The 22,474-nt window shown below is 49.4% G+C and overlaps 1 protein-coding gene and 1 long non-coding RNA gene across 2 annotated transcripts in view; both read right to left on the reverse strand.

Moving 5' to 3' along the window:
• Vwce (von Willebrand factor C and EGF domains) overlaps nucleotides 1-22,474 on the reverse strand; it is a 48,145-nt gene that overhangs the window by 18,068 nt on the left and 7,603 nt on the right. Inside the window, exons 5-11 of the mRNA XM_052762054.1 lie at nucleotides 21,290-21,406; nucleotides 18,487-18,603; nucleotides 17,580-17,708; nucleotides 15,793-16,214; nucleotides 15,619-15,712; nucleotides 13,865-13,947; nucleotides 10,985-11,047 (exon numbers count right to left, since the gene is read on the reverse strand). Of these exons, the coding sequence (XP_052618014.1) occupies nucleotides 10,985-11,047; nucleotides 13,865-13,947; nucleotides 15,619-15,712; nucleotides 15,793-16,214; nucleotides 17,580-17,708; nucleotides 18,487-18,603; nucleotides 21,290-21,406 (1,025 nt within the window). The remainder of the gene's footprint in view (nucleotides 1-10,984; nucleotides 11,048-13,864; nucleotides 13,948-15,618; nucleotides 15,713-15,792; nucleotides 16,215-17,579; nucleotides 17,709-18,486; nucleotides 18,604-21,289; nucleotides 21,407-22,474) is intronic.
• On the reverse strand, nucleotides 1,549-3,615 carry LOC128125078 (uncharacterized). Its single transcript, XR_008223092.1, has 4 exons — nucleotides 3,393-3,615; nucleotides 2,303-2,393; nucleotides 2,142-2,224; nucleotides 1,549-1,834 (listed from the first exon to the last, which is right to left on the reverse strand). It is a non-coding gene; the product is annotated as an uncharacterized LOC128125078 (long non-coding RNA).

Here is a 22,474-nt window from a genome sequence, read left to right on the forward strand (position 1 = left end):
CCTAGCCACTGTAGAAGAGCATGTGGTGGGTAAAAGGAAGCATGATCCAAGTCCCCGGTGGTCCCCGGCACTATTCCCAGTCATAAACCTCCCTGAAGCAGACCACATCCTGGCATGCCTTTGGGAGGTCAAAGATATGAAACAGACATTTCCCAGGAAGCAATGTCATCCACAGGACAGTGGGGAAAAAAGCACACCATCATTCTAGAAGTTGAAAGTACGTAAAGAAGACACATCTCTGCATAGAGTAAACTGGAAAAATTAAAATTCTCAACAGTTTTGGAGACTATGGGAACCATCTGCATCATTGTGCTTCCTCGAAGCTTCTTCAGGACCAGGATATGGAAATGTGTTGTGGGAGACCCCGATCTACTCCTGACTCAGTTGCCCCCATTGTCAACCACACGGTCCTGACACAACCCACAAGATTTGAATACAAATGTTGACCCAGTATTTTCACAGGAGGTATATTACAGGTGTATGGAAGGAAGGAAGAGACATGGAGAGAGGGAAGAAAGGAGGCCCAGAGAAATAGGTATACATGAAAGAAGGGGGGGAGGGCGAGAGGGAGGGAAGGAGGGAGGGAACTCAATGAGCTGGGAAGGTAGGAGGTAGGAAAACAGCTCAAGAGAATACAGCAGTTCCCCCTTATCCAAAGTGTTCTTCTCTGACACTTAAGTTATCGTGATCAATTGCTGTCCTTAAATAGTACATAAAATTTTCAGAAGCAATCGTGTGTCTTATTAGTAGCATGATGATCTACAGTATCCCACCTGTCTTGCCCAGGCTGTAACTTACGCTTTGTCCAGTGTGCCCACACTGTCTGGGCTACCCGTCAGTCAGTCAGTCACTTAGGGACCTCTCTGTCCAGTGTGTCCACACTGTCTGGGCTACCCGTCAGTCGGTCAGTCACTTAGGGACCTCTCTGTCCAGTGTGCCCACACTGTCTGTGCTACCCGTCAGTCGGTCAGTCACTTAGGGACCTCTCTGTCCAGTGTGTCCACACTGTCTGGGCTACCCGTCAGTCAGTCAGTCACTTAGGGACCTCTCTGTCCAGTGTGCCCACACTGTCTGTGCTACCCGTCAGTCGGTCAGTCACTTAGGGACCTTCTCTGTTCAGTGTGCCACACTGTCTGGGCTACCCGTCAGTCGGTCAGTCACTTAGGGACCTCCCTGTTTACAGTGCTCTCATGTAGGGTTTAATTCCATCCACAGCTTCAGATATCATTTGAAGTCTCACGGATAAGGGGATCTTTCTTAAGCAGCCAGCTGCGGGCCACGTCAAGACTTCAGAGCTGTAGAACAGAGCACTGTGTCCTGTTTGTAACTGTGCAATCAAGAGCCACGTGGACTAGCCGAGTCTGGTGGCCATGACTGTAGTCTCAGCACTCACAAGGCTGAAGCAGGAGGTTCCTTAAATCCAAGAACTTAAGGCCAGCCTGGCAACGTAAAACTCCTGTCTCAAAAAAGGGGTGAGGCTGGGATGGGATGGCTTGAGGCACAGCACTAGCCTTGCCTGCAGAGGACTCTGAACTTGATCCATAGCACCACACACAGGCCAAAAAAAAGGGGGGGGGGGGCAATACAACACATTGTGGCATTTGGTATTTCGTAGTAAGTAGCCCAGAAGCATCAGCCTGCCATAACTGTGTGACCTTGAGCATGCTGTCTGAGCCCGGGTCACCTGGGCAGCCCTTTCTAAGGCCTATGTCTCTGAGAAGTTTTGCAGTGGAAGATGGTGGAGAAAGCTTAGGCTCAGGGCCTGCTTACCTGGGCAGGAGGGATCAGTACAGACCGGCTGGCAAGGGACCTTTTCGCAGCTCACCTCTCCCAGCTGAAGAAGCAGAAAGACATCGTGAGGAAGCCCAGAGTACCCTGTTCGCCTGGAGCAGAGCTCTCCAGGGCCTCTTGTTCCAGTAGTGGGACACACAGAAAAGTGTTGGGTAGAGGTCGAAAAGCCTGTGCCCTGGTCTAGGATGACAGGTAATGCCAACCATGGCAAGACACCTTCATCTGGACTTCCAAGAGGGATGGGTGTCCAGAGGCAAAGGTGAAAGTGAACAGCAGGATGGACAGATTAGCTCGGGGCCCCGTGTATGGCGTGGAGGCCTGGCTGGCAGCCCCAGACCCTCAGGCCTCACCTGGCAGATGCACCGGGTACAGGGCTCGTCATCCAAGGTGAACACCTGACCATTCACTACCTTTCTCCCTTCAAAGTTACAGTCTGCAGAGTCAGAGAAGACAGGATGATGAGATCCAGGTCACCTGGGAGACTTGTGTATGGGTGGCTTTTCCCACTCACCATGGCACACAGGACAGCACTCTCCATCCGGGTGGAAGGGGTAGGTACAGGTGATGGGACAGTCCACAGGTGAACAGGCCACCGAGCCCAGCTGTAGAACACAGGACACACATGGCCCCTCACTGGGGACAGCTAATATAATGCTAGGGAAAGCCCAGGGCTCCCAGCAATGGCAGATGCATCTAGGCAGCCACACTGGCCATCCATGGTAGGGATGGGGGTTAAGGGGTGACATTTTCTCAACTAGGGTCCTTCCTAACTTCTCAAGAACAAGTCCTGACTTCATCCATGAGGTCACCTGACAATAGCGACCCATTGAAAAAAATGCAGAATTATCCAGGAAAGCTCAGCAGAAAAAAAAACGAAAGAGAGCTGGGATGTGGCTCAGTGGTAAAGTGCCTGCCCTGGTTCCATCTGCAGCATTTGTAACAAAAACAAAGAAACTCAGAGAAAGGACCAAGAAGCAACATTTCCCAAAGCATATGGCTGAGAATGTACAGGGACAGTGGGCAGCGGGTTCCTCAGAGGCCACAGAGACATTTACCCTGCGTTTCCCAATCCATGTGTTGACCTTGTCCCTTTTCACATATAACCAGGGCTGAGGCTCACTGACACCCAACAGACACACTGCCACGGTACACAGCAGCTCTAGCCAAGCATTAACTTATCAGCAAGATAAGCGATGGGACTTTTGTCCTTCATTCTCCAAACATGAAAATTGAGTGTGCACTAACCTAACAGGTTTTTTAGAACGGGCAGTGGGCTGCCTGGCTCTGGGGTGTAAGTGTGATCCAGGAGTGTGTATACTAAGGTTCAGTGCCTGGCCCTTCGACTAGTCATGAAATCATGAGCAAATGACTTCGTCTCTGGAGTCTGGTTCTCTCATGAAGAAATGATGAGATTCACTGAGTTTGGCAACCAGAAAGCAAGAATACTGGACCAGCCAGAGTTTTTAAATGATTCCCTGACCCTAGCTAAAGAATCATGCTAGACAGGCTGTGGGAAGATGGCTTTCACCAGGACCAACAGTGAGCCTTCTCTGGGGTCAGGAGCTGATGCTGGGGGTTGGGTCCGATTGGGTGGTGCATACCAGACAGATGCAGCTCAGACAGGGGTCCAGCACTGATGGGAAGGTCTCGTTGTTGTAGAAGATTCTACCTGTGTAGGTGCAGCCTGCCAAACAGAGCACGTGGTGAGCAGCAGCCAGAAGGGTGAAGAGTGGCCAGGTGCCTGGCCAGGGCAAAGGTTGGAAGTTTATCTGAATAGCAAGGGTCAGGCCCAGCACCTCCCCAGAGGTTAGGCAAGCAATAAGCATCCTTGGAATGGGTCCTGGCTGCTTTCTATGTCTGGATAAGAAAGGAGGACATTACAGAATCTTGCTTCAATGTCTTCATAACGGAGGTGGGGTGTCACTGAGGAACTTGGGGTGGGACAGGCAGATGACTCATGAGACTCAAGGTGGTGCTGAAGACACACAAGGTTTCTGTCCCTCTCCAGAGTCAAATGACAAAAATTCCACCTCTCCAAACCAGTCCCCCCATATCCCCGCATTCCTGATGTCTCCAAAGGACTCCAAGTGCACAAGGCCACTTGGATGAAATTGTTCATATACTGGTAAGTACTAAAGCACATGGTAGCACCAAGCCTGTGAATTCCAATAGTCAGGAGCTGAGGCAGGAACATGGAATTCCAGAGCAGCCTGGGCTAAAAAGCAAATTCTAGGTCAAGATAGGTTACATAGTGAGACCTGACTCAAATGAAAAAAAGTGTAATAGATATGTGTGTGTGTGTGTGGTGTGTGTTTAATTATATATATTTATGTGTAATATACAATTATATATATTATTACAATTATAACAGATTATATAAATACAAGTACATCTATTTAATATATAAATACAATATATATAATTGCATATATATATAAATAAAAGCAAGTGAAACAGTAAGAAAATATTTTCATTTTTATTTCATCTGTTTTGTTGTTGTTTGTTTGTCTGTACTTGGAGTGCAGGGATGGAGCCCAGAGTCTCCCGTACTCTAAGCAAGCCCTTTCCCACTGAACTATACCCTCCAACAGAACATGGCTTATTTTATCTTATTGTTTGAGACAGACTCTTGCTATCCCAGCCCAGGCTTGATCCTCCTGCCTCTCTCCAAGTACTGGGGCTCCAGGCATGTGCCAACAAGCCCAGCTCTTAGGGGGAGTTTTTTTTAAAAGAACAAAACACGCATACCACACATCTATCAAAAGGTGCACACATCACAAACAGGGACTAGAAATACATAACCACCAGGGCCGACAGTGGTACATGGGCCTTTTTAATGTAGCCTTGCTTTATAGCTTTTCTATGACAAATTTAATTTTGAAATAGTGGAAAAGGTCAAAATTTCTGTGAAAAAAAATCTAGCCTTATTTGTGTTTTCTCTCACTGGCCCAGTTTTCCAGGTCTGGTTCCTATGCCAGCCCCACGAGGACTGTAAGCTGGGAATTTGGATATGCGAGTCCAGCATGGAGGCCTGGCCTTAGACAAGCCACTTCACTTCTCTGAGCTGTGGGTGCCACGCAGGTTTCTGGGAGAGGGAGGGAGCTGAGGTTCCCATGGTGCTCAGTAAGGAGGGGCCTGAGACAAGGCCAGCAGGGCCTCCAGGAGCCCTGAGAATTGCTGTAGAGGGTGAGGTTGGGCCCTCGCCAGGGTTACCTGCTGAACAGTCAGGACAAACACTGTCCAGGAATCCGGATGGGGTGAGGGCAAGAGTCCACGCAGTCCTGTCCTGTGGCAGCTCACAGAGCCATTTGCCTGAAGGAAGAAGGAACTTCACCAAGACTTGAGACAGCAGGGCCTGCTTCCCCACACCAAAGGAAAGACAATGCCACCCACTGTCCGTGGCTTGCCCTCAGGATGCCAGGATGAGGCTGGGGAATGGTGGGTCCTCCCCACCCTTCCCCCATGCCAATGAGGACCAGCTGCTTAGCACAGGTGAACGAATCTTCAGGAAGGTTTTGCCTATCTCAAGAGAGGGAAGTCAGAGCTGGGATTCTGTCCCCTCTGCTTCCTATCCTATCCATCAGCAGCAGCTGACGCCATACCATCACCCCCTCCACATTCTTCTCAGCATTTCCCTGGAACCCTGGCTCACCCCCAACCTATAGAGAACAATAAAATCCTATTTTTATAGAAAACTATTCCACCGGAAATGCCTATTTCAGAAGACCAAAATGCCATACGAGGATTCTTCCCTTTCTCTCTTTCTCCCCCTCTCCTCTTAAGAATTTGAACATTTATGGCCTCTTATTTTACTCTCTTGTAAAATGAGTGCCAGGAGCAGTCATGAAGGAGAGCCTCAGCAGAAAGTGGATTTTACTCTTCCTTCTACCTCCAGAAAACACGCTCAAGCTGGCATGTTATGAAGCATCCTAAACAGTCATCTGGAAATTAAGATGTGGGGCCTGGAGACCCTGCAGGACTGACAGGGCTCCCTAATGATACCCACACCCCACCCTGCTTTATTTAGAGGAATAAAGCCCCCAGGAACCCAAAGCACTCAGAATGGAAAGGGAAGCCCCTTGTGCAGTTTCTTAATAAACAGTCATGTTTGACTTTCAAATGCACACTCTTACTTAGCTATGACAGAGGTGCAGGTCAAGATAAAACATCCTGACACAGAAATGGTACCCCAGCCATCCTCTCTGAGGCCCCTGAGGCAGACCCTCACAGCAGCAGCTCCCTGCCCAAGCAGGGTCACCCCACAGCATCTAAGGCAGCCGCCAAGCTCTACTGCCCTCAACCATCCACTGAAAGCAGAACAAGTGAGTCCCAACCTGCCTAGGAGGGAGTCTAAGGCCAGGCTGGCAGTGGCCCTGCCTCTCTCGGGGAGGCAGAGGGACAGGCCAGGTAAAGCAGCTGAAGGCGAGCAGGTTGTCATTCACCTGGCAGATGCATAACTCACAGGGATCACCAGGCGACCAGATCTGTCCAATTGGAAACTCAACCCCGTTGTCATCTAGAGAGCAGCCTGGCAGGAGAGGTACCAAAGGGAAAAGACACTTGGCAGAGAGCCAGCGATGGAGCTCAGTCATAAGGCATACTCAATGGACCCACAACACCCCCAAAACAGACAAAAGACAAAACACAGCAGGCAGGAATGCTCCCCAGAACTACAGTACCACCCTTCTAAAGATGAAATCCCATGCTCACAGACATACACACCCACACAAACCATATACACAAATGTTTGCTTAATAGATATGCAAATTTTTACATAAACCATATCACACAGACAAACACATACATTTCCAAAATGATGGCCTCATACTCAGCCACACACTTAGGGACCCACAAACTTATACTGACAAAACACAACCCACAGACATACACAAAATACAAATGTATATTTGCAAATGCATACACGCATACATCATACACACTGGCACACTCACAAACAGACACCCTCAGAGACAACAGGGTCACACACACTTACACAATCCAAACACAGACTGTTCAACTGGCACAAAACATATACATCAAATTACACACACATCGTAGGGAAACTGTACAAACACACACAGATGTGCATTCACAGGTATATCATATAAAACTCCAGATATATTCATATACAGATGCCATTCACACACCAACACTTAAAAGGCATATCCAACTATACATACTTACAGGTACACTCATTAGCATACTCACACACAAACGTACACACTTCCAAAGTCACAGCTCACACACAACGCTTTATAAAACACACGTGTTCATACCACTAACACACACACACATACCATCAGTCCAAGTGAGGGAAGCCCAGCCTCCCCCCTGTGCACTTGAGCCCTGTGTTGGGGGCCAGGCAGCCAGATCTCACCTGTGGTGGGTGTAGGCTCCCAACAGGTAAAGCAGCACTGTCCTGGGCCCAGCCACCACTCCTCCCGAGGGCACTCTAGTTCTGGACATGGTGTAAAGGAGCACTCCTACCTCCCCGTTCTGGAAGACAGACAAAAGCACACAGCAGTGACGGTGGCTCCCAGCCTGGGCCACTATAGGGCTAAAGAGAAGGCTGGTGAGCAGCCACTCCTCCAGACCCTCCAGTAAAAGTGAATGTCCAGGGAAGCAGGAGCAGAGAAGGGTGAGTCCTTAGGGAGCTAAAGGAAGGTCCTGCGGTGTTCCTCCTGCCCTAGGTGAGTCTCTACCATCTCTCATCCTCCCTCTTCACCCTAGTTCCCATCGAGACTCCCTCCTACTGCCCTCCCACTCCCACCCACTCCCACCCCTCTAATCTACTCAGCTCCATAGCTAGGAAACTCTCCCAGATGTCAACCTCATCATGCCACCCCACCACTCCAAGCTTTAGCGGCTCAGCCCAGTCCTGTTTCTGCTGTCCGGGAGCCTTTCCCACCCATCCGACACAGACATCCTCCTGAGACAGAGAGGGTGCTTGGCCTCCTATGCACGGGCATGTCCGATGCACAGCTGTGAGAGCCCAGCTCCCTCCTCTGGCATCTCTGCAGCACCATCCACGGTGCAGAGCTGCCCATGGGATGGGTCGAAGAGGTCTTCCCAGAATCCACTCTGCCCTCTACTACTTCCCTGGCCCATTTCTCCTGAGGGCACTCACCAGCTGAGAAACTACCGTATAAAGACCACATCGCCCAGCCTGCTTCCAGCCGGAAGACACATCTGAAAGCCCACCTGCTTCTGCTCCAACCAGAAGGTACAGCACCCTCAGCACCTCACCTGACTAGTCCTGGTCACCCCTCAGGTCTCCACTGTCCCTCTCTCCTCCCAGAAGGTTTGAGGATCCTGTGCCAAGCTATAGGCTTGGCATGCCCACCTAGGCTATAAGCTGCCAGTCAGAGGAGGCTGGCACTCTTCTGGGCTGAGGGTGTGTGTCCCCAGATCATAGCAAGTGCTCTACCAATACTGAAGAAGGACTGGCTTCATAGAGACTGTTGTAAGGCACGGAAGACTCCTACAGGGACTACTGCCTCAGTCTCTTCCTTTCGATGCATGGCAGGTTATCGTCTCCATGGCAAAGCATCTTGGGTAATTCCTATGCTGCCCACCCAACTTCCTTCCCATCTTCCACTGGGTCAACAGGTGCAGGAACCTCACAGCCTACCTGGCAGACACAGGTAGTACAGTCGTCACCACCTCCACTGAACACAGCCCCGTCCGTGTACCATCGGCCATGGAAATAGCATCTCCCTGCAGGAGGCAAGGGCAGAAGAAGGGCTTTCTGGATTGAGCAGCTAGAAGAGTAGACGGATGGGCAGGGAGGAGCAGGGCAGCTGCCCCTTGCCAGAAACTCAGAGTGCTTCTCAGCCTCCAAATCCCAGACCCTCACACAAGTTACTACCTAAAAACCCACAAATGAGGGTCATTACCCCAGAGGCAGCAGGAGCCCAAACAGCGACACAGTAAGAAACTCAGGAGGAGCTGTGTCAGAAGATGGACAAAGAACATCTGAAGATCCTCCCCAGGGTAACACCAGCCCCAAAGCCTGGCAAAGTGTATATTCATTCAGGTTGCCTGGGGGTTCAAGTCCCAGGTCAACATCACAGAGCTGACTTAGAGCAAAAAATAGGACTCTCTTGAAGCTACTGCCCCTTCACTGTGCAATGGAATGACAGTTCCCACCTCACAGAGTTCACACTAACTGTGCAAAAAGAACTTCAAACAAACAAACAAAAAAAAACCAGTTGGGCGGCGGTGGTGCACACCTTTAATCCCAGCACTTGGGAGGCAGAGCCAGGCGGATCTCTGTGAGTTTGAGGCCAGGCCTGGGCTACAGAGCAAGATCCAGGAAAGGCGCAAAGCTACACAGAGAAACCCTGTCTCGAAGAAAAAAAAAACCCAAAAAACAACAAAAACAAAAAACAAAAAAAACCAAGTCAGACATGGTGGCGCACGCCTTTAGTCCCGGCACTCGGGAGGCAGAGGCAGGCAGAGCTCTATGAGTTGGAGACCAGCCTGGTCTACATAGTTAGTTCCAGGACAGCCAAGGATACATAGTGAGACCCTGTCTCAAAATAAATAACAAGACAAAAATAATAACAACAACAAAATGTCTTAAGTTAGAAAAAAACTGTATGCCCGGCCTGATGGCACAGCCTGTATCCTCAGCTGCATGGGAGGCTGAGGCAAGCAGAGGAACTCTCAGGGCCTGACTGGGTTCTAGAGGGAGTCCTGGGCCATCCAGGGAACCTAATGAGGTCCTCTCTCAAAATAAGAAGTAGAAAACGGGCTGGGGATGCAGCTCGGTGAGAAAGCACTCGTCTAGCTTGCACAGCTCCCCAGGCTCATCTCTAGTACTATGAAAAAAAATTTAAATTTTTAATTACATTTATTAACTGGGGGAAGGGCATGATGTAGAGATGAAAGGTCAACTTGCAGAGGTCCGTTCCCTCCTACCAGGCGGGTTCCAGGGACCAAACCCGGGTTATTAGGCACCTTTACCAGTTAAGCCATCCCACTGCCCAAGATGATGTTTTAAAAGAATGCCAGCTCTGAAATCAGGACGATTTCAGTTGAAGTTCAGTCCCATCACTAACTGCTGTGTGTCTCTAGACAGTGACTTGACCTCTCTGAACTTGCTTTTTCATTAAAAGGGAGCAGTGAGCGGTATCCTCTCATTGTAACAACTCAAGGACTCAACAGGACCAAGAGATGGCAGGTACCCCAAATAGCTCGGGACAACATGCTGGTGGGGAACATCCCCTCTCGCTGATGAGGTCATTGTTAGACTTAACTTGGGAAACAGAGAAGGAAGTAGATAAAGTATATGGGAGCTAGGGGGATATGTTAAGACAGGCTGGCCTTTAGGGGGGGGTTAAGACAAGTTGTCCTTCAAGTGAGAGCTTTTTTAGGGGACTACGAACGTCACAGGCAAACAAGCAGCCCCTGTGCAGTGTAGTCCAAGAGAGACTAAGTTCTGCTAGGAAAAAGAGAGGTGTCCATTTTCAGGAGAGGGGCATGTCTCACCCCACAAGATGGCAGGCTTAGTTAGTGAGCAACCGTGTGATGGGGGTAAGGGCTACGAGTGAGGGACTGATCTGGGTGCTTCTCCCTGCAGCAGCCTTAGCCGCATAGGGCCTGCTTGCCTTGGTTCCTGAAAGGCCTGGGTTTTCTAAGTCATAGGAAACCATGTTCTTATGTCACAGTGGGTTAAAAGAGATTCCTCCATACCCAGGGGCAGATCCTTGCCAAAAATGGGCTCATAGCCCCTTCTGCCTACACTCAAGATGTGTCCTGCCAGGCAGTGGTGGCGCACACCTTTAATCCCAGCACTCGGGAGGCAGAGCCAGGTGGATCTCTGTGAGTTCGAGGCCAGCCTGGGCTACCAAGTGAGTTCCAGGAGAGGCGCAAAGCTACACAGAGAAACCCTGTCTCGAAAAACAAAAAACAAAAAACAAACAAACAAACAAACAACAAAAAAAAAAGATGTGTCCTAAAGGAAGGGACAGGGGAAGGGCCAAGCCATGAGCCTAGTCTGGCCAAGGTGCACATAGGAAACAGTCATTAAAAATGAGTTGTTGAGTTATATCATTGAACCTGCCCTTTTAAAGCAGGAGTACCCTTTCCTGGCCCAATACACAATCCAAAGGCACTTGCCACCCCACACCCCGAACAACAAGAAATTCCGAAGAGTCACCTACCTGGCACACAAGTACAGCAATCTGACTGTGGGGGAGTCCTTGCAGGGACCAGGGGGACACTCCGGGGAGATACAAGACACATTTCCAGCCTGAGGAAGCAAAGGATAGTAGTGGGGACAAGGGTAGGGCCCAGGTTCTCTGTCAACCACACCTTTAATCCCAGCACCTGGGAGGCAGAAGCAGGCAGATCTCCATGAGTCTGAGGCTAGCCTGGTCTACATTGCAAGTTTTAGGCCATCAAGGGCTACTTGAAGACTTTTCTTTTTCATAAAGATAGATAGATAGATAGATAGATAGATAGATAGATAGATAGATAGATAGATAGATAGATAGATGACAGATAGGTAGATAGATATAGATAGATAGATAGATAGATAGATAGATAGAGATAGATAGATAGATAGATAGATAGATAGATAGATAGATAGATAGATAGATAGATAGATAGATAATTTTCAAGTTAGGAGCTGGAGCTGGAGAGATGGCTCTGTGGTTAAAAACACTTTCTACTCTTCAAAGGAACAGGCGTTTGGTTCCCAGAACTCACATCAGGCAGCTCACAATAGCACTTAACTCTAGCTGCAAGAGATCTGATACCTTATTCTGGCCTCTGTGAACACCCCTGCACACATACACAATAATGATGGAGTTGGGGAAATGGCTCAGTGGCTGAGAGCACTGCTTGCTCCTGCAGAAGAACCAGGTTCAGTTCCCAGCACCCCCAGGGCATCTCACAACCATCTGTAACTCCAATCCCAGGGGATTTGACACTCTTTCTTCTAGCCTCCAAGGGCACCAGGCACCAAGGGCACCAGGCATAGACACATATGCAACCAAAACACTCATACACAGGAAAATATATAAAATAAATCTTTTTTTTTTTTTTTTTTTTTTTTTTTTTTTTTTTTTTTTGCCTGCATGTATGTCTCTGCCAGGTGCCAGATCCTCTTGAACTGGAGTTACAGGACAAGTCTGTGAGCTGTCATGTAGATGCTGGAAATCAAATCTGGGTCCTCTGAAAGAGCAGCTGGTGCTCTTAACCACTGAGCCATCTCTCCAGCCCATAAATAAAATTTTTAAATAAATAATTAAAAAGTCAAAATAATAAAGTACTTTTTTTTGAGAGAGAATCTCACAGCCCAAGCTGTCCTGTCTTGGAACTCAACATGTAGACCATGATGGCCTCAAGCTCACAGAGATCCGCCTGCTTCTGCCTCTCAAGTACTAGGATTAAAGACATGCCACCATACCCGACACAAAATACATCTTTAAAAACAATTTTTGAAATTAAAATTGAAAAAAAAAAAAACAACTCTCCAACATCAGGGTCATCTAGACCTGAGTTCCACTGTCTATGTCTGTTGCAGAATATTAATTTGACTATGTAAAGATGTGTTATATTTGTTTATGTTGTGGAATATTACTTTAACTAGGCAAAGATGTGCTACATTTGTTTATGCCCCATTTGTTTAACTATGTACAGATGTGTTACATTTGTTTATACTGCATTTAACTATGTAAAGATATGCTGCTGTTTTACCTTGCCTGCCTAAGTAAGGCACATGATTGGTCTAATAAAAAGCTGAATAGCCAATAGCTAGGCGGAAGAGGGACAGACGGGGAAGGCAGGCAGGGGGAACAGGAGGAAGAATTTGGGCTGAGAGAGAATGGGGAAGAGAGAGAAGACAGCCAGCAAGACATGGAGTAAGAAATACAGAATGAAAAAAAAGATAAAAGTCCCAAGGCAAAACATAGACGAAAAGAAACAGGTTAATTTAAATTATAAGAGCTAGCAAGAAACGAACCTAAGGTAAGGCTGAGCTTTCATAACTAATAAGTCTCTGTGTCATGATTTGGGAGCTGGTTGGTAGCCCCAAAGATTTTAGGCAAAGGATATCACATCTCCAGGAGCTTCTACCATGGGTCTCACTACATAAAAATGGGAGAATGCACACAAGTTCCTAGTCTCTGCATGCTTAGCATACAGGAAGAGCCAGATGAATGCTACTGGTATTCTGTGTGTCCCTGATCATACACCACCCTATCCACCATTGTGGCCAGCTATGTTTAAAGATGGACAGAGGGTGGCAGCAAGAACTGGTAGACAAAGCCTGTAATAGACCTCAGTTCAAACCTCAGCTCCACCAGCTCCCAGCCTCCATCTTTGAATCTGTAGATCAGGGACAGTATTGGCTGGGAGCCTCGGGTTAGGGAACAGAGGAAGGGCACCAAGCCTGTACCTGACATACAGTGGGTGTTCAAAATCAAATGCATACAGGCAGCATCTGGCACAGTAAATGCTTGTGATTACTCTTTGAGGAGTGAACTTGCCAGAAGCAGAAATACTCTTAAGAGGGCCAGGGAGCTTAGTGAGGCTGCTCTCCCCTACATGGACACCTTTGTTGTGGTAATAAATATTTTGCCTGGAGAAAACTTCCCGCCGGGCAGTGGTGGCACACGCCTGTAATCCCAGCACTCAGGAGGCAGAGGCAGGTGGATCTCTGAGTTCAAGGCCAGTCTGGTCTACAGAGCTAGTCTAGGACAGGCTCCAAAGCTACAGAGAAACCTTGTCTCGAAAAACCAAAAAAAGAAAGAAAGAAAGAAAAGAAAAGAGAAAACTTCCCTGGTGAAGTTCCTGAGACAGTTCCACCCCTCCCCTTCCCAAACAGGTGGACCCTGTTCTGCCCTGGCTCTCTCATGCACAGCATACACAGCCTCCCAAGTCCGTTGGCCAGAGCTCGGATGCTTCTATGACCCTCTCAAGCTGTTTAGACCCAAAGCCCTGAAGCAAGCTCCCTTCAACATCCAGTATGTACCACCCCCCATTCCCCCCCACCCCCCCTACCCCCGCCTTGACAACACTCAAAGGCTAAGAAAACAGCCAGTGGGGATCTCAGGTTGCTCACCAGACAGACGCACACAGTGCAGTTCTCCTCAGGAGGGGAAAACACATCCCCTTCTTCTCGGATGGCACCACTGTGAAAGCAGCCTTAGAAAGACAAATGAGATGGGGACATCAGCCTCCTCAAAGAAGAGGAAACCGAGGTCTCTACTTTTCCAGGTAATTGTTAGGATCCTGCTCTCACTCCTGCACATGCACAGTTCGGGGTCTTGCGTCTTACATCATCAGTGTTGACTACCTATGTATGTGCCTTAAAAAGCTGGCTGCAGGGGCTGGAGAGATGGCTCAATGGTTAAGAGCACTGGCTGCTCTTCCAGAAGACCCGGGTTCAATTCCCAGCACCCACATGGCAGCTCACAACTGTCTGTAAATTCAGATCTCCAGAATCTGACACCTTCACACCAATGCATATAAAATAAAGTTAAAATAAATTTAAATAAAATAAAATGTGGCTTAAAAAAAAAAAAAGCCGGCTGCAGACCCCACGCTCTTTCTCTGCTCCCTGCTCTGCTCTGTTCCCCTCTTCCCCCACCCCACCATCTTTCTCTCTCACCAGGCCTGGTCCCCCGTCCCCCCTTTTCTTCCTAATAAAGTTCTGAATACTGATACTGGGTTCTGTCGTGACTGTGACCTTTCCCCGCCGCCACCAGCGCCGATTATCATCCTTTCAGTAATATTTCTGGAACCCCCTCTCACCACCCTGGATGCCCCAGCAGTGGCAGACATAGGTTCCTTGAACTGAGTGGTCCTAGCGCCTCTGGGAAACAATACGGGAGACACATGCAAGATCAAGTGGCCCTGAAAGTATTCATTCAAGCGCATCTTGAGAAAGCATCATTTCATTCCCATCACACAGGATAGCTTAGGTTCCAAATGGGAAATTCTAGCTCCGTTTACCCAAGCAGTCTTGCCTATGCCACCTTGCCTCTCTGCAACTCAGCTATTTTCACCATAAAATGGAAATATCTCCAGGCAGTGGTGGTGCACACCTTTAATCCCAGCACTTGGGAGGCAGAAGCAGGTGGATCTCTGAATTCGAGGCCAACCTGTTCTACAGAGTGAGTTCCAGGAAAGGCGCAAAGCTACACAGAGAAACCCTGTCTCGAAAAACAAAAACAAACTGACAAACAAAATATAAATATCACTTTGTCCCCAGCAAGAGACCTAAAAGGATCCACAATCTTGGTTATAAAGAGAACTCAGCTCTTTCCATCGGGGCCCTATAAGACAACCAATACAGGCACTTCTTTGCCAAACTCTGGGGAAAAAATTGTTTTTATGGTGATGCAGTTTGAATCAGGACCTACCTTACACATACTAGGCGAGCACTAAGCCCCAGCCCCAGCCTGGGTCTGGGAGGAAGGCGAAATGACTATCTTCCAGCAATCCAAGGGCAGGTGGGGCAGGGGAAGGGACAACAGAATGGATGTGGACTCATGGAAGGAAGGAAGGAATGAACCAAGGAGGAAGGGAAGTAAGGAGGGAGGGAGGGAGGGAGGGGAGGCAGGTCAAGAAGGGTGGCCTGATGAATGGTTCTCCTTGAAGAGTACTTCAGCATAGACATGCGGTTCTCAAAGTGAGATTCCAGATCAGCAGTTTGTTGGTTCTCAGACCCACCCCTAAACCTCCAATCAGAATCGGCCTCCCAGGTGACTCCAAGATCCAATTGTGGGGAAAGTTGGATAATAAATAGCCCTTGGGCTTCAAGAGGCTAGGGAGAGAAAGAGCCGGGCTGGGTCCCTCCCGAACAGCTCTTACCCGTGCAAGAGGGGCAGCATCCCCCATCTCTCGGGGGGATCGGATGGGAACAGGTGGTGTTACACCTCACTTTTCCACAGGTCACCTCTCCATCCTGGACACACAAGCTGGAGTTGCAGTCACGGTCAGACCCCAGACACTCCACCAGGGCAGCCCGTGGAACTTCACACCTACCCGGCACAAGCACTGAGAACAGCCAGGCTGGCTCCAGCGGCTCCCTGATTCATATGTGGCTCCCTGGTGCTGGCAGGAGGAGAGCCCTGTTCCCAGCCTTGTGCCTTCCGGGCCCCTGGGTGAGGAAGGGGTCCCTACTGCCTCCCCCTGGAGGAGTGAGGGGGGTCCGAGGGTCCCCAGGAGGGAGGAACTTGGCCCTGGGGTGGATAGCAACTGTGTGGGAAAGAATGTGGGTAGGGCCAGGGTGGTAGATGGCTGATGGGTTGTTCTGACTCCAGTGGGGTATCCTGGGGCCCCTGGGGGAGGGCTGTGTCCTGGGGACAAGGCAGGCCGGCCTGCCTCGGGAAGGAGCAGGGACATCTTAGCAGGGTGCTGCCGGGGCTGCAGGATGGCAGATGGGGCCAGAATGGCCTTCGGGAAAGCTGAAATGGAAGCACAGGGTCTCCTGAGGGATGCAGCAGGGGCAGGAAGTGGGGTTCTGGGGTCCTAGATTGGCCCAGCAGTTTCCTCATCAACATAATGTAACCAGCTGTGAACTGCTGAGGTCACGGCGACAGTCACAAGGGAAGAAGGCAGGGAAAACACAAATGGGCAAGAAAAGATCCCAAGCCAGCGACAAGGGGTCCAACAGCACCAAGGTTCGCCTGCGCTCCCTTTCTTAATAGCTACAAAGGGAACACAAGTTTCCTGAGACTAGACCTCCAGGGTCCATCCTGGGAACAAGTCTCCCCAGCTGCTAGGGGCTGGGGTCTGTGTGCCCTGCTTCCCACCTAGCTCTGGCTTCCCTACAGGGGCTCGGGCTCAGGATGAGGGGTCAGGGCAGGTTCTCTCCAGCGTCACAACAGACTGCCCCCACTGTGGGAGGAGGATCCTGCCCTCACATATGTACTTGGAAGCTCAAAGGGAATTTTCCCTACGGATGAGCATCCCCTTGCCAGGAGGATGGAGAATCCCTGAGGGCCTGTGTCACACCTTCCTTCATCATTATTGGTTTGTTTTGGTTCTGTTCTGTTCTTTCTTTTTACCGTTTGTGTGCAATGTCTGGGAGCAGTGAAGAGAGGAAAGGACTGGATAAAGAAGTCTTGGCGCTGGAGAGCCTTCTCAGGGGTTAAGAGCACTGCCTTCTCTTGCAGAGGACCAGGCTCAGTTCCTGCAGCCACATGGTGACTCACAACCATCCATAACCCCAGTCCCAGGAGCTCAGACACCCCCTTCTGACCTTCCCAGAGCACATGGTACACATACATACTGTCAGGTAAAACACTCATAATCCACATAAAATAAAATAAACAACCTTTTTATTAAAAAAAAAAAAAGCAGGATAGAGAGATGGCTCACTGGTTAAGGGCACTGGTTGCCCTTGCAGAGGACTCAGGTTCAGTTCCCAGCACCTATATGGTGCTATAACTACAGTGTTAGGGGATCTGACACCCTCTTCTGACCTCCACAGGCACCAGGCACACACATATAAGCAGGCAAAACACTCATATGCATAAAAACTTTTTGTAAATAAATTTTAGAAATGTAAAATGGAAAGAGAAATGAAGGAAGAAAGTGGGGATACTGGAAGTGACAAAAGGACTGGACAAAAGGGGGGAAATTAAAGAAGGGGTCTGGCACAGAGGTGGGGCCTGTGGTTAGGGGTGAGGCCTGGTACCACACGGGCAAACCAAGATCTAAAGTGTGGCCTGGAGCCAGGGGAACAGGGACAAGATCTATGGGGTAGGGTCTTGTGCTGAGAAGGCAGGGCTAAGGTCTAGAGAGCAGGGTCAGGGCCTGGTGCTCACCTTCACAGGACACACGGTCAGCTCGAAGCCTGAAGCCAGGTCTGCAGGTGCACAGGAAGCTGCCCACAGTGTTATGGCAGGTGTGGTGACAGACACGCCTCTCCTGCGGTCGCCGACACTCGTTCACATCTGTGGAAGAGCCTCACTGCCTCACCTTGGCCATGGAGCCTTTTCCTCCCATCCCCGAACTCAATAGACTGGCAGAGTTCACCTCGAATTCTTATAGAGTCCATCCCCGCTACAGGGGAGCAAGACGGGACTCAGAATGCTGGGAATAGGGCTGGTATTTATCAGCAGTAGCCTTGGAAACTTCATGTATCCAGTGGGTGGGTGTGTATCTATTCCTCAGGACAAATAAGTGCTCAACCCTGGTGCAAATCTCAGACCCATACCTTCTGCAGTCTGGCATTCTTTTGTAAACAGTGTCTTAAAACCCACTATCCTGCTCAAAGCAGGCTCAAGACAAATACCTCTAGTACAAGGTCTTTCCCAAGCTCGTGGAACCCCACTTTTGACCCATGAACCAAACATGGTAATCCCTTTCTGGAAATTTCTAATAGGCTGAGAAAACAGGAGTCTCCTTCTAAACTAAAGGAACCAAAACATGAAGTACTTGTTTACCCGAGGAGCAAAGGCAGCCTAGAAAATGGGTGAGCAGAGAAGAGTCCTTATGTGTATCTGGGAGAGTAGCCATGAGAATACAGCAGAATGAAAGAAGACATGGCCAGGGAGAGCCCAGCTTGGGGTCTTTCATGCAGAGCGATGTCAAGCATGGGATGGGAGTACTCTGAGCAGAGGAGCCACAGGACCGGAAGGTCCAAATGTTGGTCTTCCCAGATTCCAGACTGACCTGTCCGTCTTCCTGATTAACAGCCTAAGTGTATCAACTGCAGGCTGCAGATCTCACCTACACAGGAGTGCCGGTTGCCGTGGAGGTGGAAGCCGGCACGGCAGGAGCATTTATAACTGCCAATGCTGTTCTTACATCTCTGCTGGCAGGGAGTTCCCAGGCACTCATCGGTGTCTGTGAGGGGAGAAGACAAAGCTGGCACCCTTCTTTCAACAGGGTTTAAACTCCTCCCATCCCCCTCTCTCACTCCACTCAGGGCCATGGGGGCCATCTTTCCAAACTTCTCTGCCCTCACCATCTTGTCCCAGCCCAAGCCACCTTGTCTCTAGGCTGGAGAACAGATGCAGCCTCCCTGAGTCCTCTGCCTCTGCCTCTGTTCTTCCTGAACCATCATCCCATAATAGTGTCTAGGAGGTCCTCCCCCAAGGTCATCTGCAATGGGCCACTCTCGGCTCCAGACCTCTCAGGGCCCTCACCCACAATAAGCAGCATTCATGAGACCGTTAAACATAGCTATGGGGCCAGTGAAATGGCTCAGCAGACAAAGGTACCTCCCTCCAAACCTGATGAGTTAGATCCCTGGGACCCACACACCATGAAAGAACTCCCAAAAGTTGTTCTCTGCCCCCCACATGCACACTCCAATGTAAGAAAAATAAACAAACAAAACAAACACAGCTATGGGCAGACAGTCCCAGCCACCACCTTGTTTATTTTCCCACATCTTCTAAACACATCCCATTCTTGTTTGTTTGTTTGAGACAGGGTTTCTCTGTGTAGTTTTGGTGCCTGTCCTGGATCTTGTTCTGTAGACCAGGCTGGCCTGGAACTCACAGAGATCCGCCTGGCTCTGCCTCCCAAGTGCTGGGATTAAAGGCGTGTACCACCACCGCCCAGCTAACACATCCCATTCTTATGGTCCTCCCCTTGGACTCATAGTCTGTCTACCCCGAATGTCTTTCCCTCTTGTCTGCACAGAAAAGAAGTCTTCTGTGGACTTAAAAACTTTCCTCTACAGAGCCTCCCACATAGAAACTCACCCAGGCTGTTTGAAGCTGGGGAAAAAGGAAAAGAAAATTAAACTAGAGATAACCTCCCTGTTTGTCAGCAGAAGAACTCATAAGCTATGGGACACTTGCACCACAGAGAACCAAGCAGCAGTTAAAAACAACAACAACAAAAACAGATCTATCTGGTCTGCTCACCTGATGTGGGAAGAGCCTTAAGAGCAATCAGCTGCTCAGGGAAAAGAAATTGGAAAAGCAACCAGGATGAGACCCCCGCAGCTCCAATGTGATTGTGGGTAAATTGTTTAATTGTGTGAAGCCTCAGTGTTCTTCTCAGTGAGATGGAGATAAACAGTGTCTACTTCCTAACTGTATGGATGGAAGTGCTTAGCCTGGTACCCAGCATGGGAGCATTTGGTCATTAATAAGCCTGTATAGATGCACATGTAGGACATGTGGCTGAGAGAGGCATGCGGGCAGGGCCTCGAGACTGAAAGTTCATGCTGAAAGCTAACTTCCCAAGGTGCAAGTGCTTTGGAGGTAGGGCTTTGGGGGATAATTAAGATTGGATGATGTCATAGGGTGGGGCCTTAATGATGATGGATTAATGCCCTTAGAAGAGTCATCAAAGCACCCTGTGTCCCTCCCTCTCAACATTTTGAGCGGACACAGCAAGAGCATCTTCTTCACACCAGAGAAATCCACGCAAAGCTAGCCAGTACCTTGGCCTTAGACGGTGGCTCTCCAGGGGCTGAGAACAAATTCCTGTGGTCTAAGCAGCAACTCAAGCAGACTAGGAAAGCAGGGCTCTCTAGGGTGGGCAGAGGAGGGGGAGGGGAGAGAGGACCTGAGACTCATACCATAGTGCTCAAGATTCTTGGACTTGTTGAAATTTCACATGCAGAGAAAATAATAGCACAGACTCAAGGGGCTTATTTTGTCTCCTCTGCCTTGTTGTGTGACTGTGATGAGAATCTTCCTCACATGTCCGTGCAAATCAAAGTCTCTTGGAAAGGACGACTATTGTAAAAGATCGCACCCTGCCAGGTGTGATGGAGTATCTTATAATCCCAGTACTAGGGAGGAGAAGGCAAGCTGGAAGTCAGGCTGGGCTGCACAATAACGCCCTGTCTGCAAAAAGGAAAACAAGAGGAAGACAACGTCTTCTCATTGGGCCCCCGCAGCCCTAGTACCTTGTCCCCGTCTTTTTCTTTCCCAAACCACCAGACTGGAGGGTGTGTGGGTCCTACAGACCTACAGACACCCCCAGAGCCGGGCCCAGCACCAAGGCTGGAGGAAGCTACAAACACACAAAGTGACAGAGACTATTCCAGGTCCCTCCCACTCACTGCCTGCATCCCTCCCTTCTCCATCTTGGTACCTCCTGCCCTGGAGGCATTTGCCCCTTGTTCTCCCTGGGACCATTCCTTCATCCCCATCCTTCCTATGACAGAAGCAGAAGATTTTAGAGCATCTTGGTTCAGAACAAGTCCACCATGAATGCTGGGCATGGGCATAGGGGCACACGCCTATAATTCCAGCACTTGGGAGTCAAAGGCAGGTGGATCTCTGTGAGTTCAAGGCCAGCATCGTCTACAAAGTGAGTTCCAGGACAGCCAGGGATATGTAGGGAGATTCTGTCTCAAAGAAACAAAACAAAAGAGTCCACCATGATGGACTCAAACCCTAAGTCCATCTCTTACAAACAGAATGGATGTGGGTGAACCTTCATTTTTTCCCCACTAAAGCAGGAATTACACAGCATCCTTCTCAGAGGACTATGGCACAGAGAATGTATCTTTCGGGAGCTGGCAGGGCCTAGAAACCACTCCCGACACCTCTGCCCCACTCACCTTGGCAGCTATGACGATCAGCAGACAACTGCATGCCTGGCCCACATTCGCACACGAAACCACCTTCCGTGTTCACACAGTGGCCTTCACAAGATGAGCTTAAACACTCGTCAATGTCTGAGAAAAGAAAATCCTTACTCTAACTGTGGCTGTGACTCCAGGAAAAGTGACCCCACTTTTGAGGGGTCATGTGTGGAAGATGGAGCATCAATCAGCAAAGTGCCATGGCCATGAGGGGAGCCCCAGAAAGAGGAGATAAAAGGACAGAGGGACTGGCCCCTACTCTTAACCCAGGTTAAACGGTGGGAAAGCATGACTGAGGAGAACCATTTTGATGGTCCTTATGGGGCGACCTTCAGGTCCCCAAAATGACAGGACCCAATGAACAGTGTCATTCCACTAGATGTTCACTGAACACCAGGTGTGAGCAGGAGACTCAGGGAGGGGCTACTGATTGCCTCGGACATCGTGGCTCCAAGGCCCAGAGGGTGACATACACCCTGCTCAGGAATAACCTGCCACAGCAGGTGTATCCTGGGGGAGAGTGGGGTTAGGAGAATCAGGAGCATTGAGAGCCTTTTCTGAGCGGGGAAGGGTTTGCGGGCTTGGGAATAGCTGCTGGGCTCTCTGGAACTGCACTGAGCCCACCAGCCACCACTGTCCTCCACATGCGTGTCATAACACACATACATAAATAAACGGGGGAGGGGGAGAAAATGCCATCATGAAACCTGTTACTTTGAATACTACGCTAAAATTCAGTTTAACAAAACTCTAGTAACTGCAGCCCCGATTACATCTACACACAAGAGCATGTACACGCCCAGATAAAGGAACAGAGAAAACACTTCATTTTGGTGGGAACACTCTGAGTGGGACTCAAGGAAACATGTACTTTCACCTTTCTACTTACTTTCACATGCTTCCAAATGAGTTCTCATTTACTTTACTAGTCGGTGGGAAAGCAGTAAAGTTTACTGTTAAAACTTCAAAAAGGGCAGCATCGTGGCGCACACCTTAAAACCCCAGCATTGGGAAGCAGAGACAGGTGGATCTCTGTGAGTTTGAGGCCAGCCTGGTCTACATAGTTTGAGCCTCTCTCAAGATAAACAAACAAACACATTCCAAAAAGGGACAAGGCAGATGGCTGAGCAGGTAAAGGGCCTGCTGTGCAGACCTGAGGCC

The sequence above is a fragment of the Peromyscus californicus genome, unplaced genomic scaffold (genome assembly GCF_007827085.1).
Source record: "Peromyscus californicus insignis strain IS unplaced genomic scaffold, ASM782708v3 Scaffold_4__1_contigs__length_199733344, whole genome shotgun sequence".
Lineage (NCBI taxonomy): Eukaryota > Metazoa > Chordata > Mammalia > Rodentia > Cricetidae > Peromyscus > Peromyscus californicus.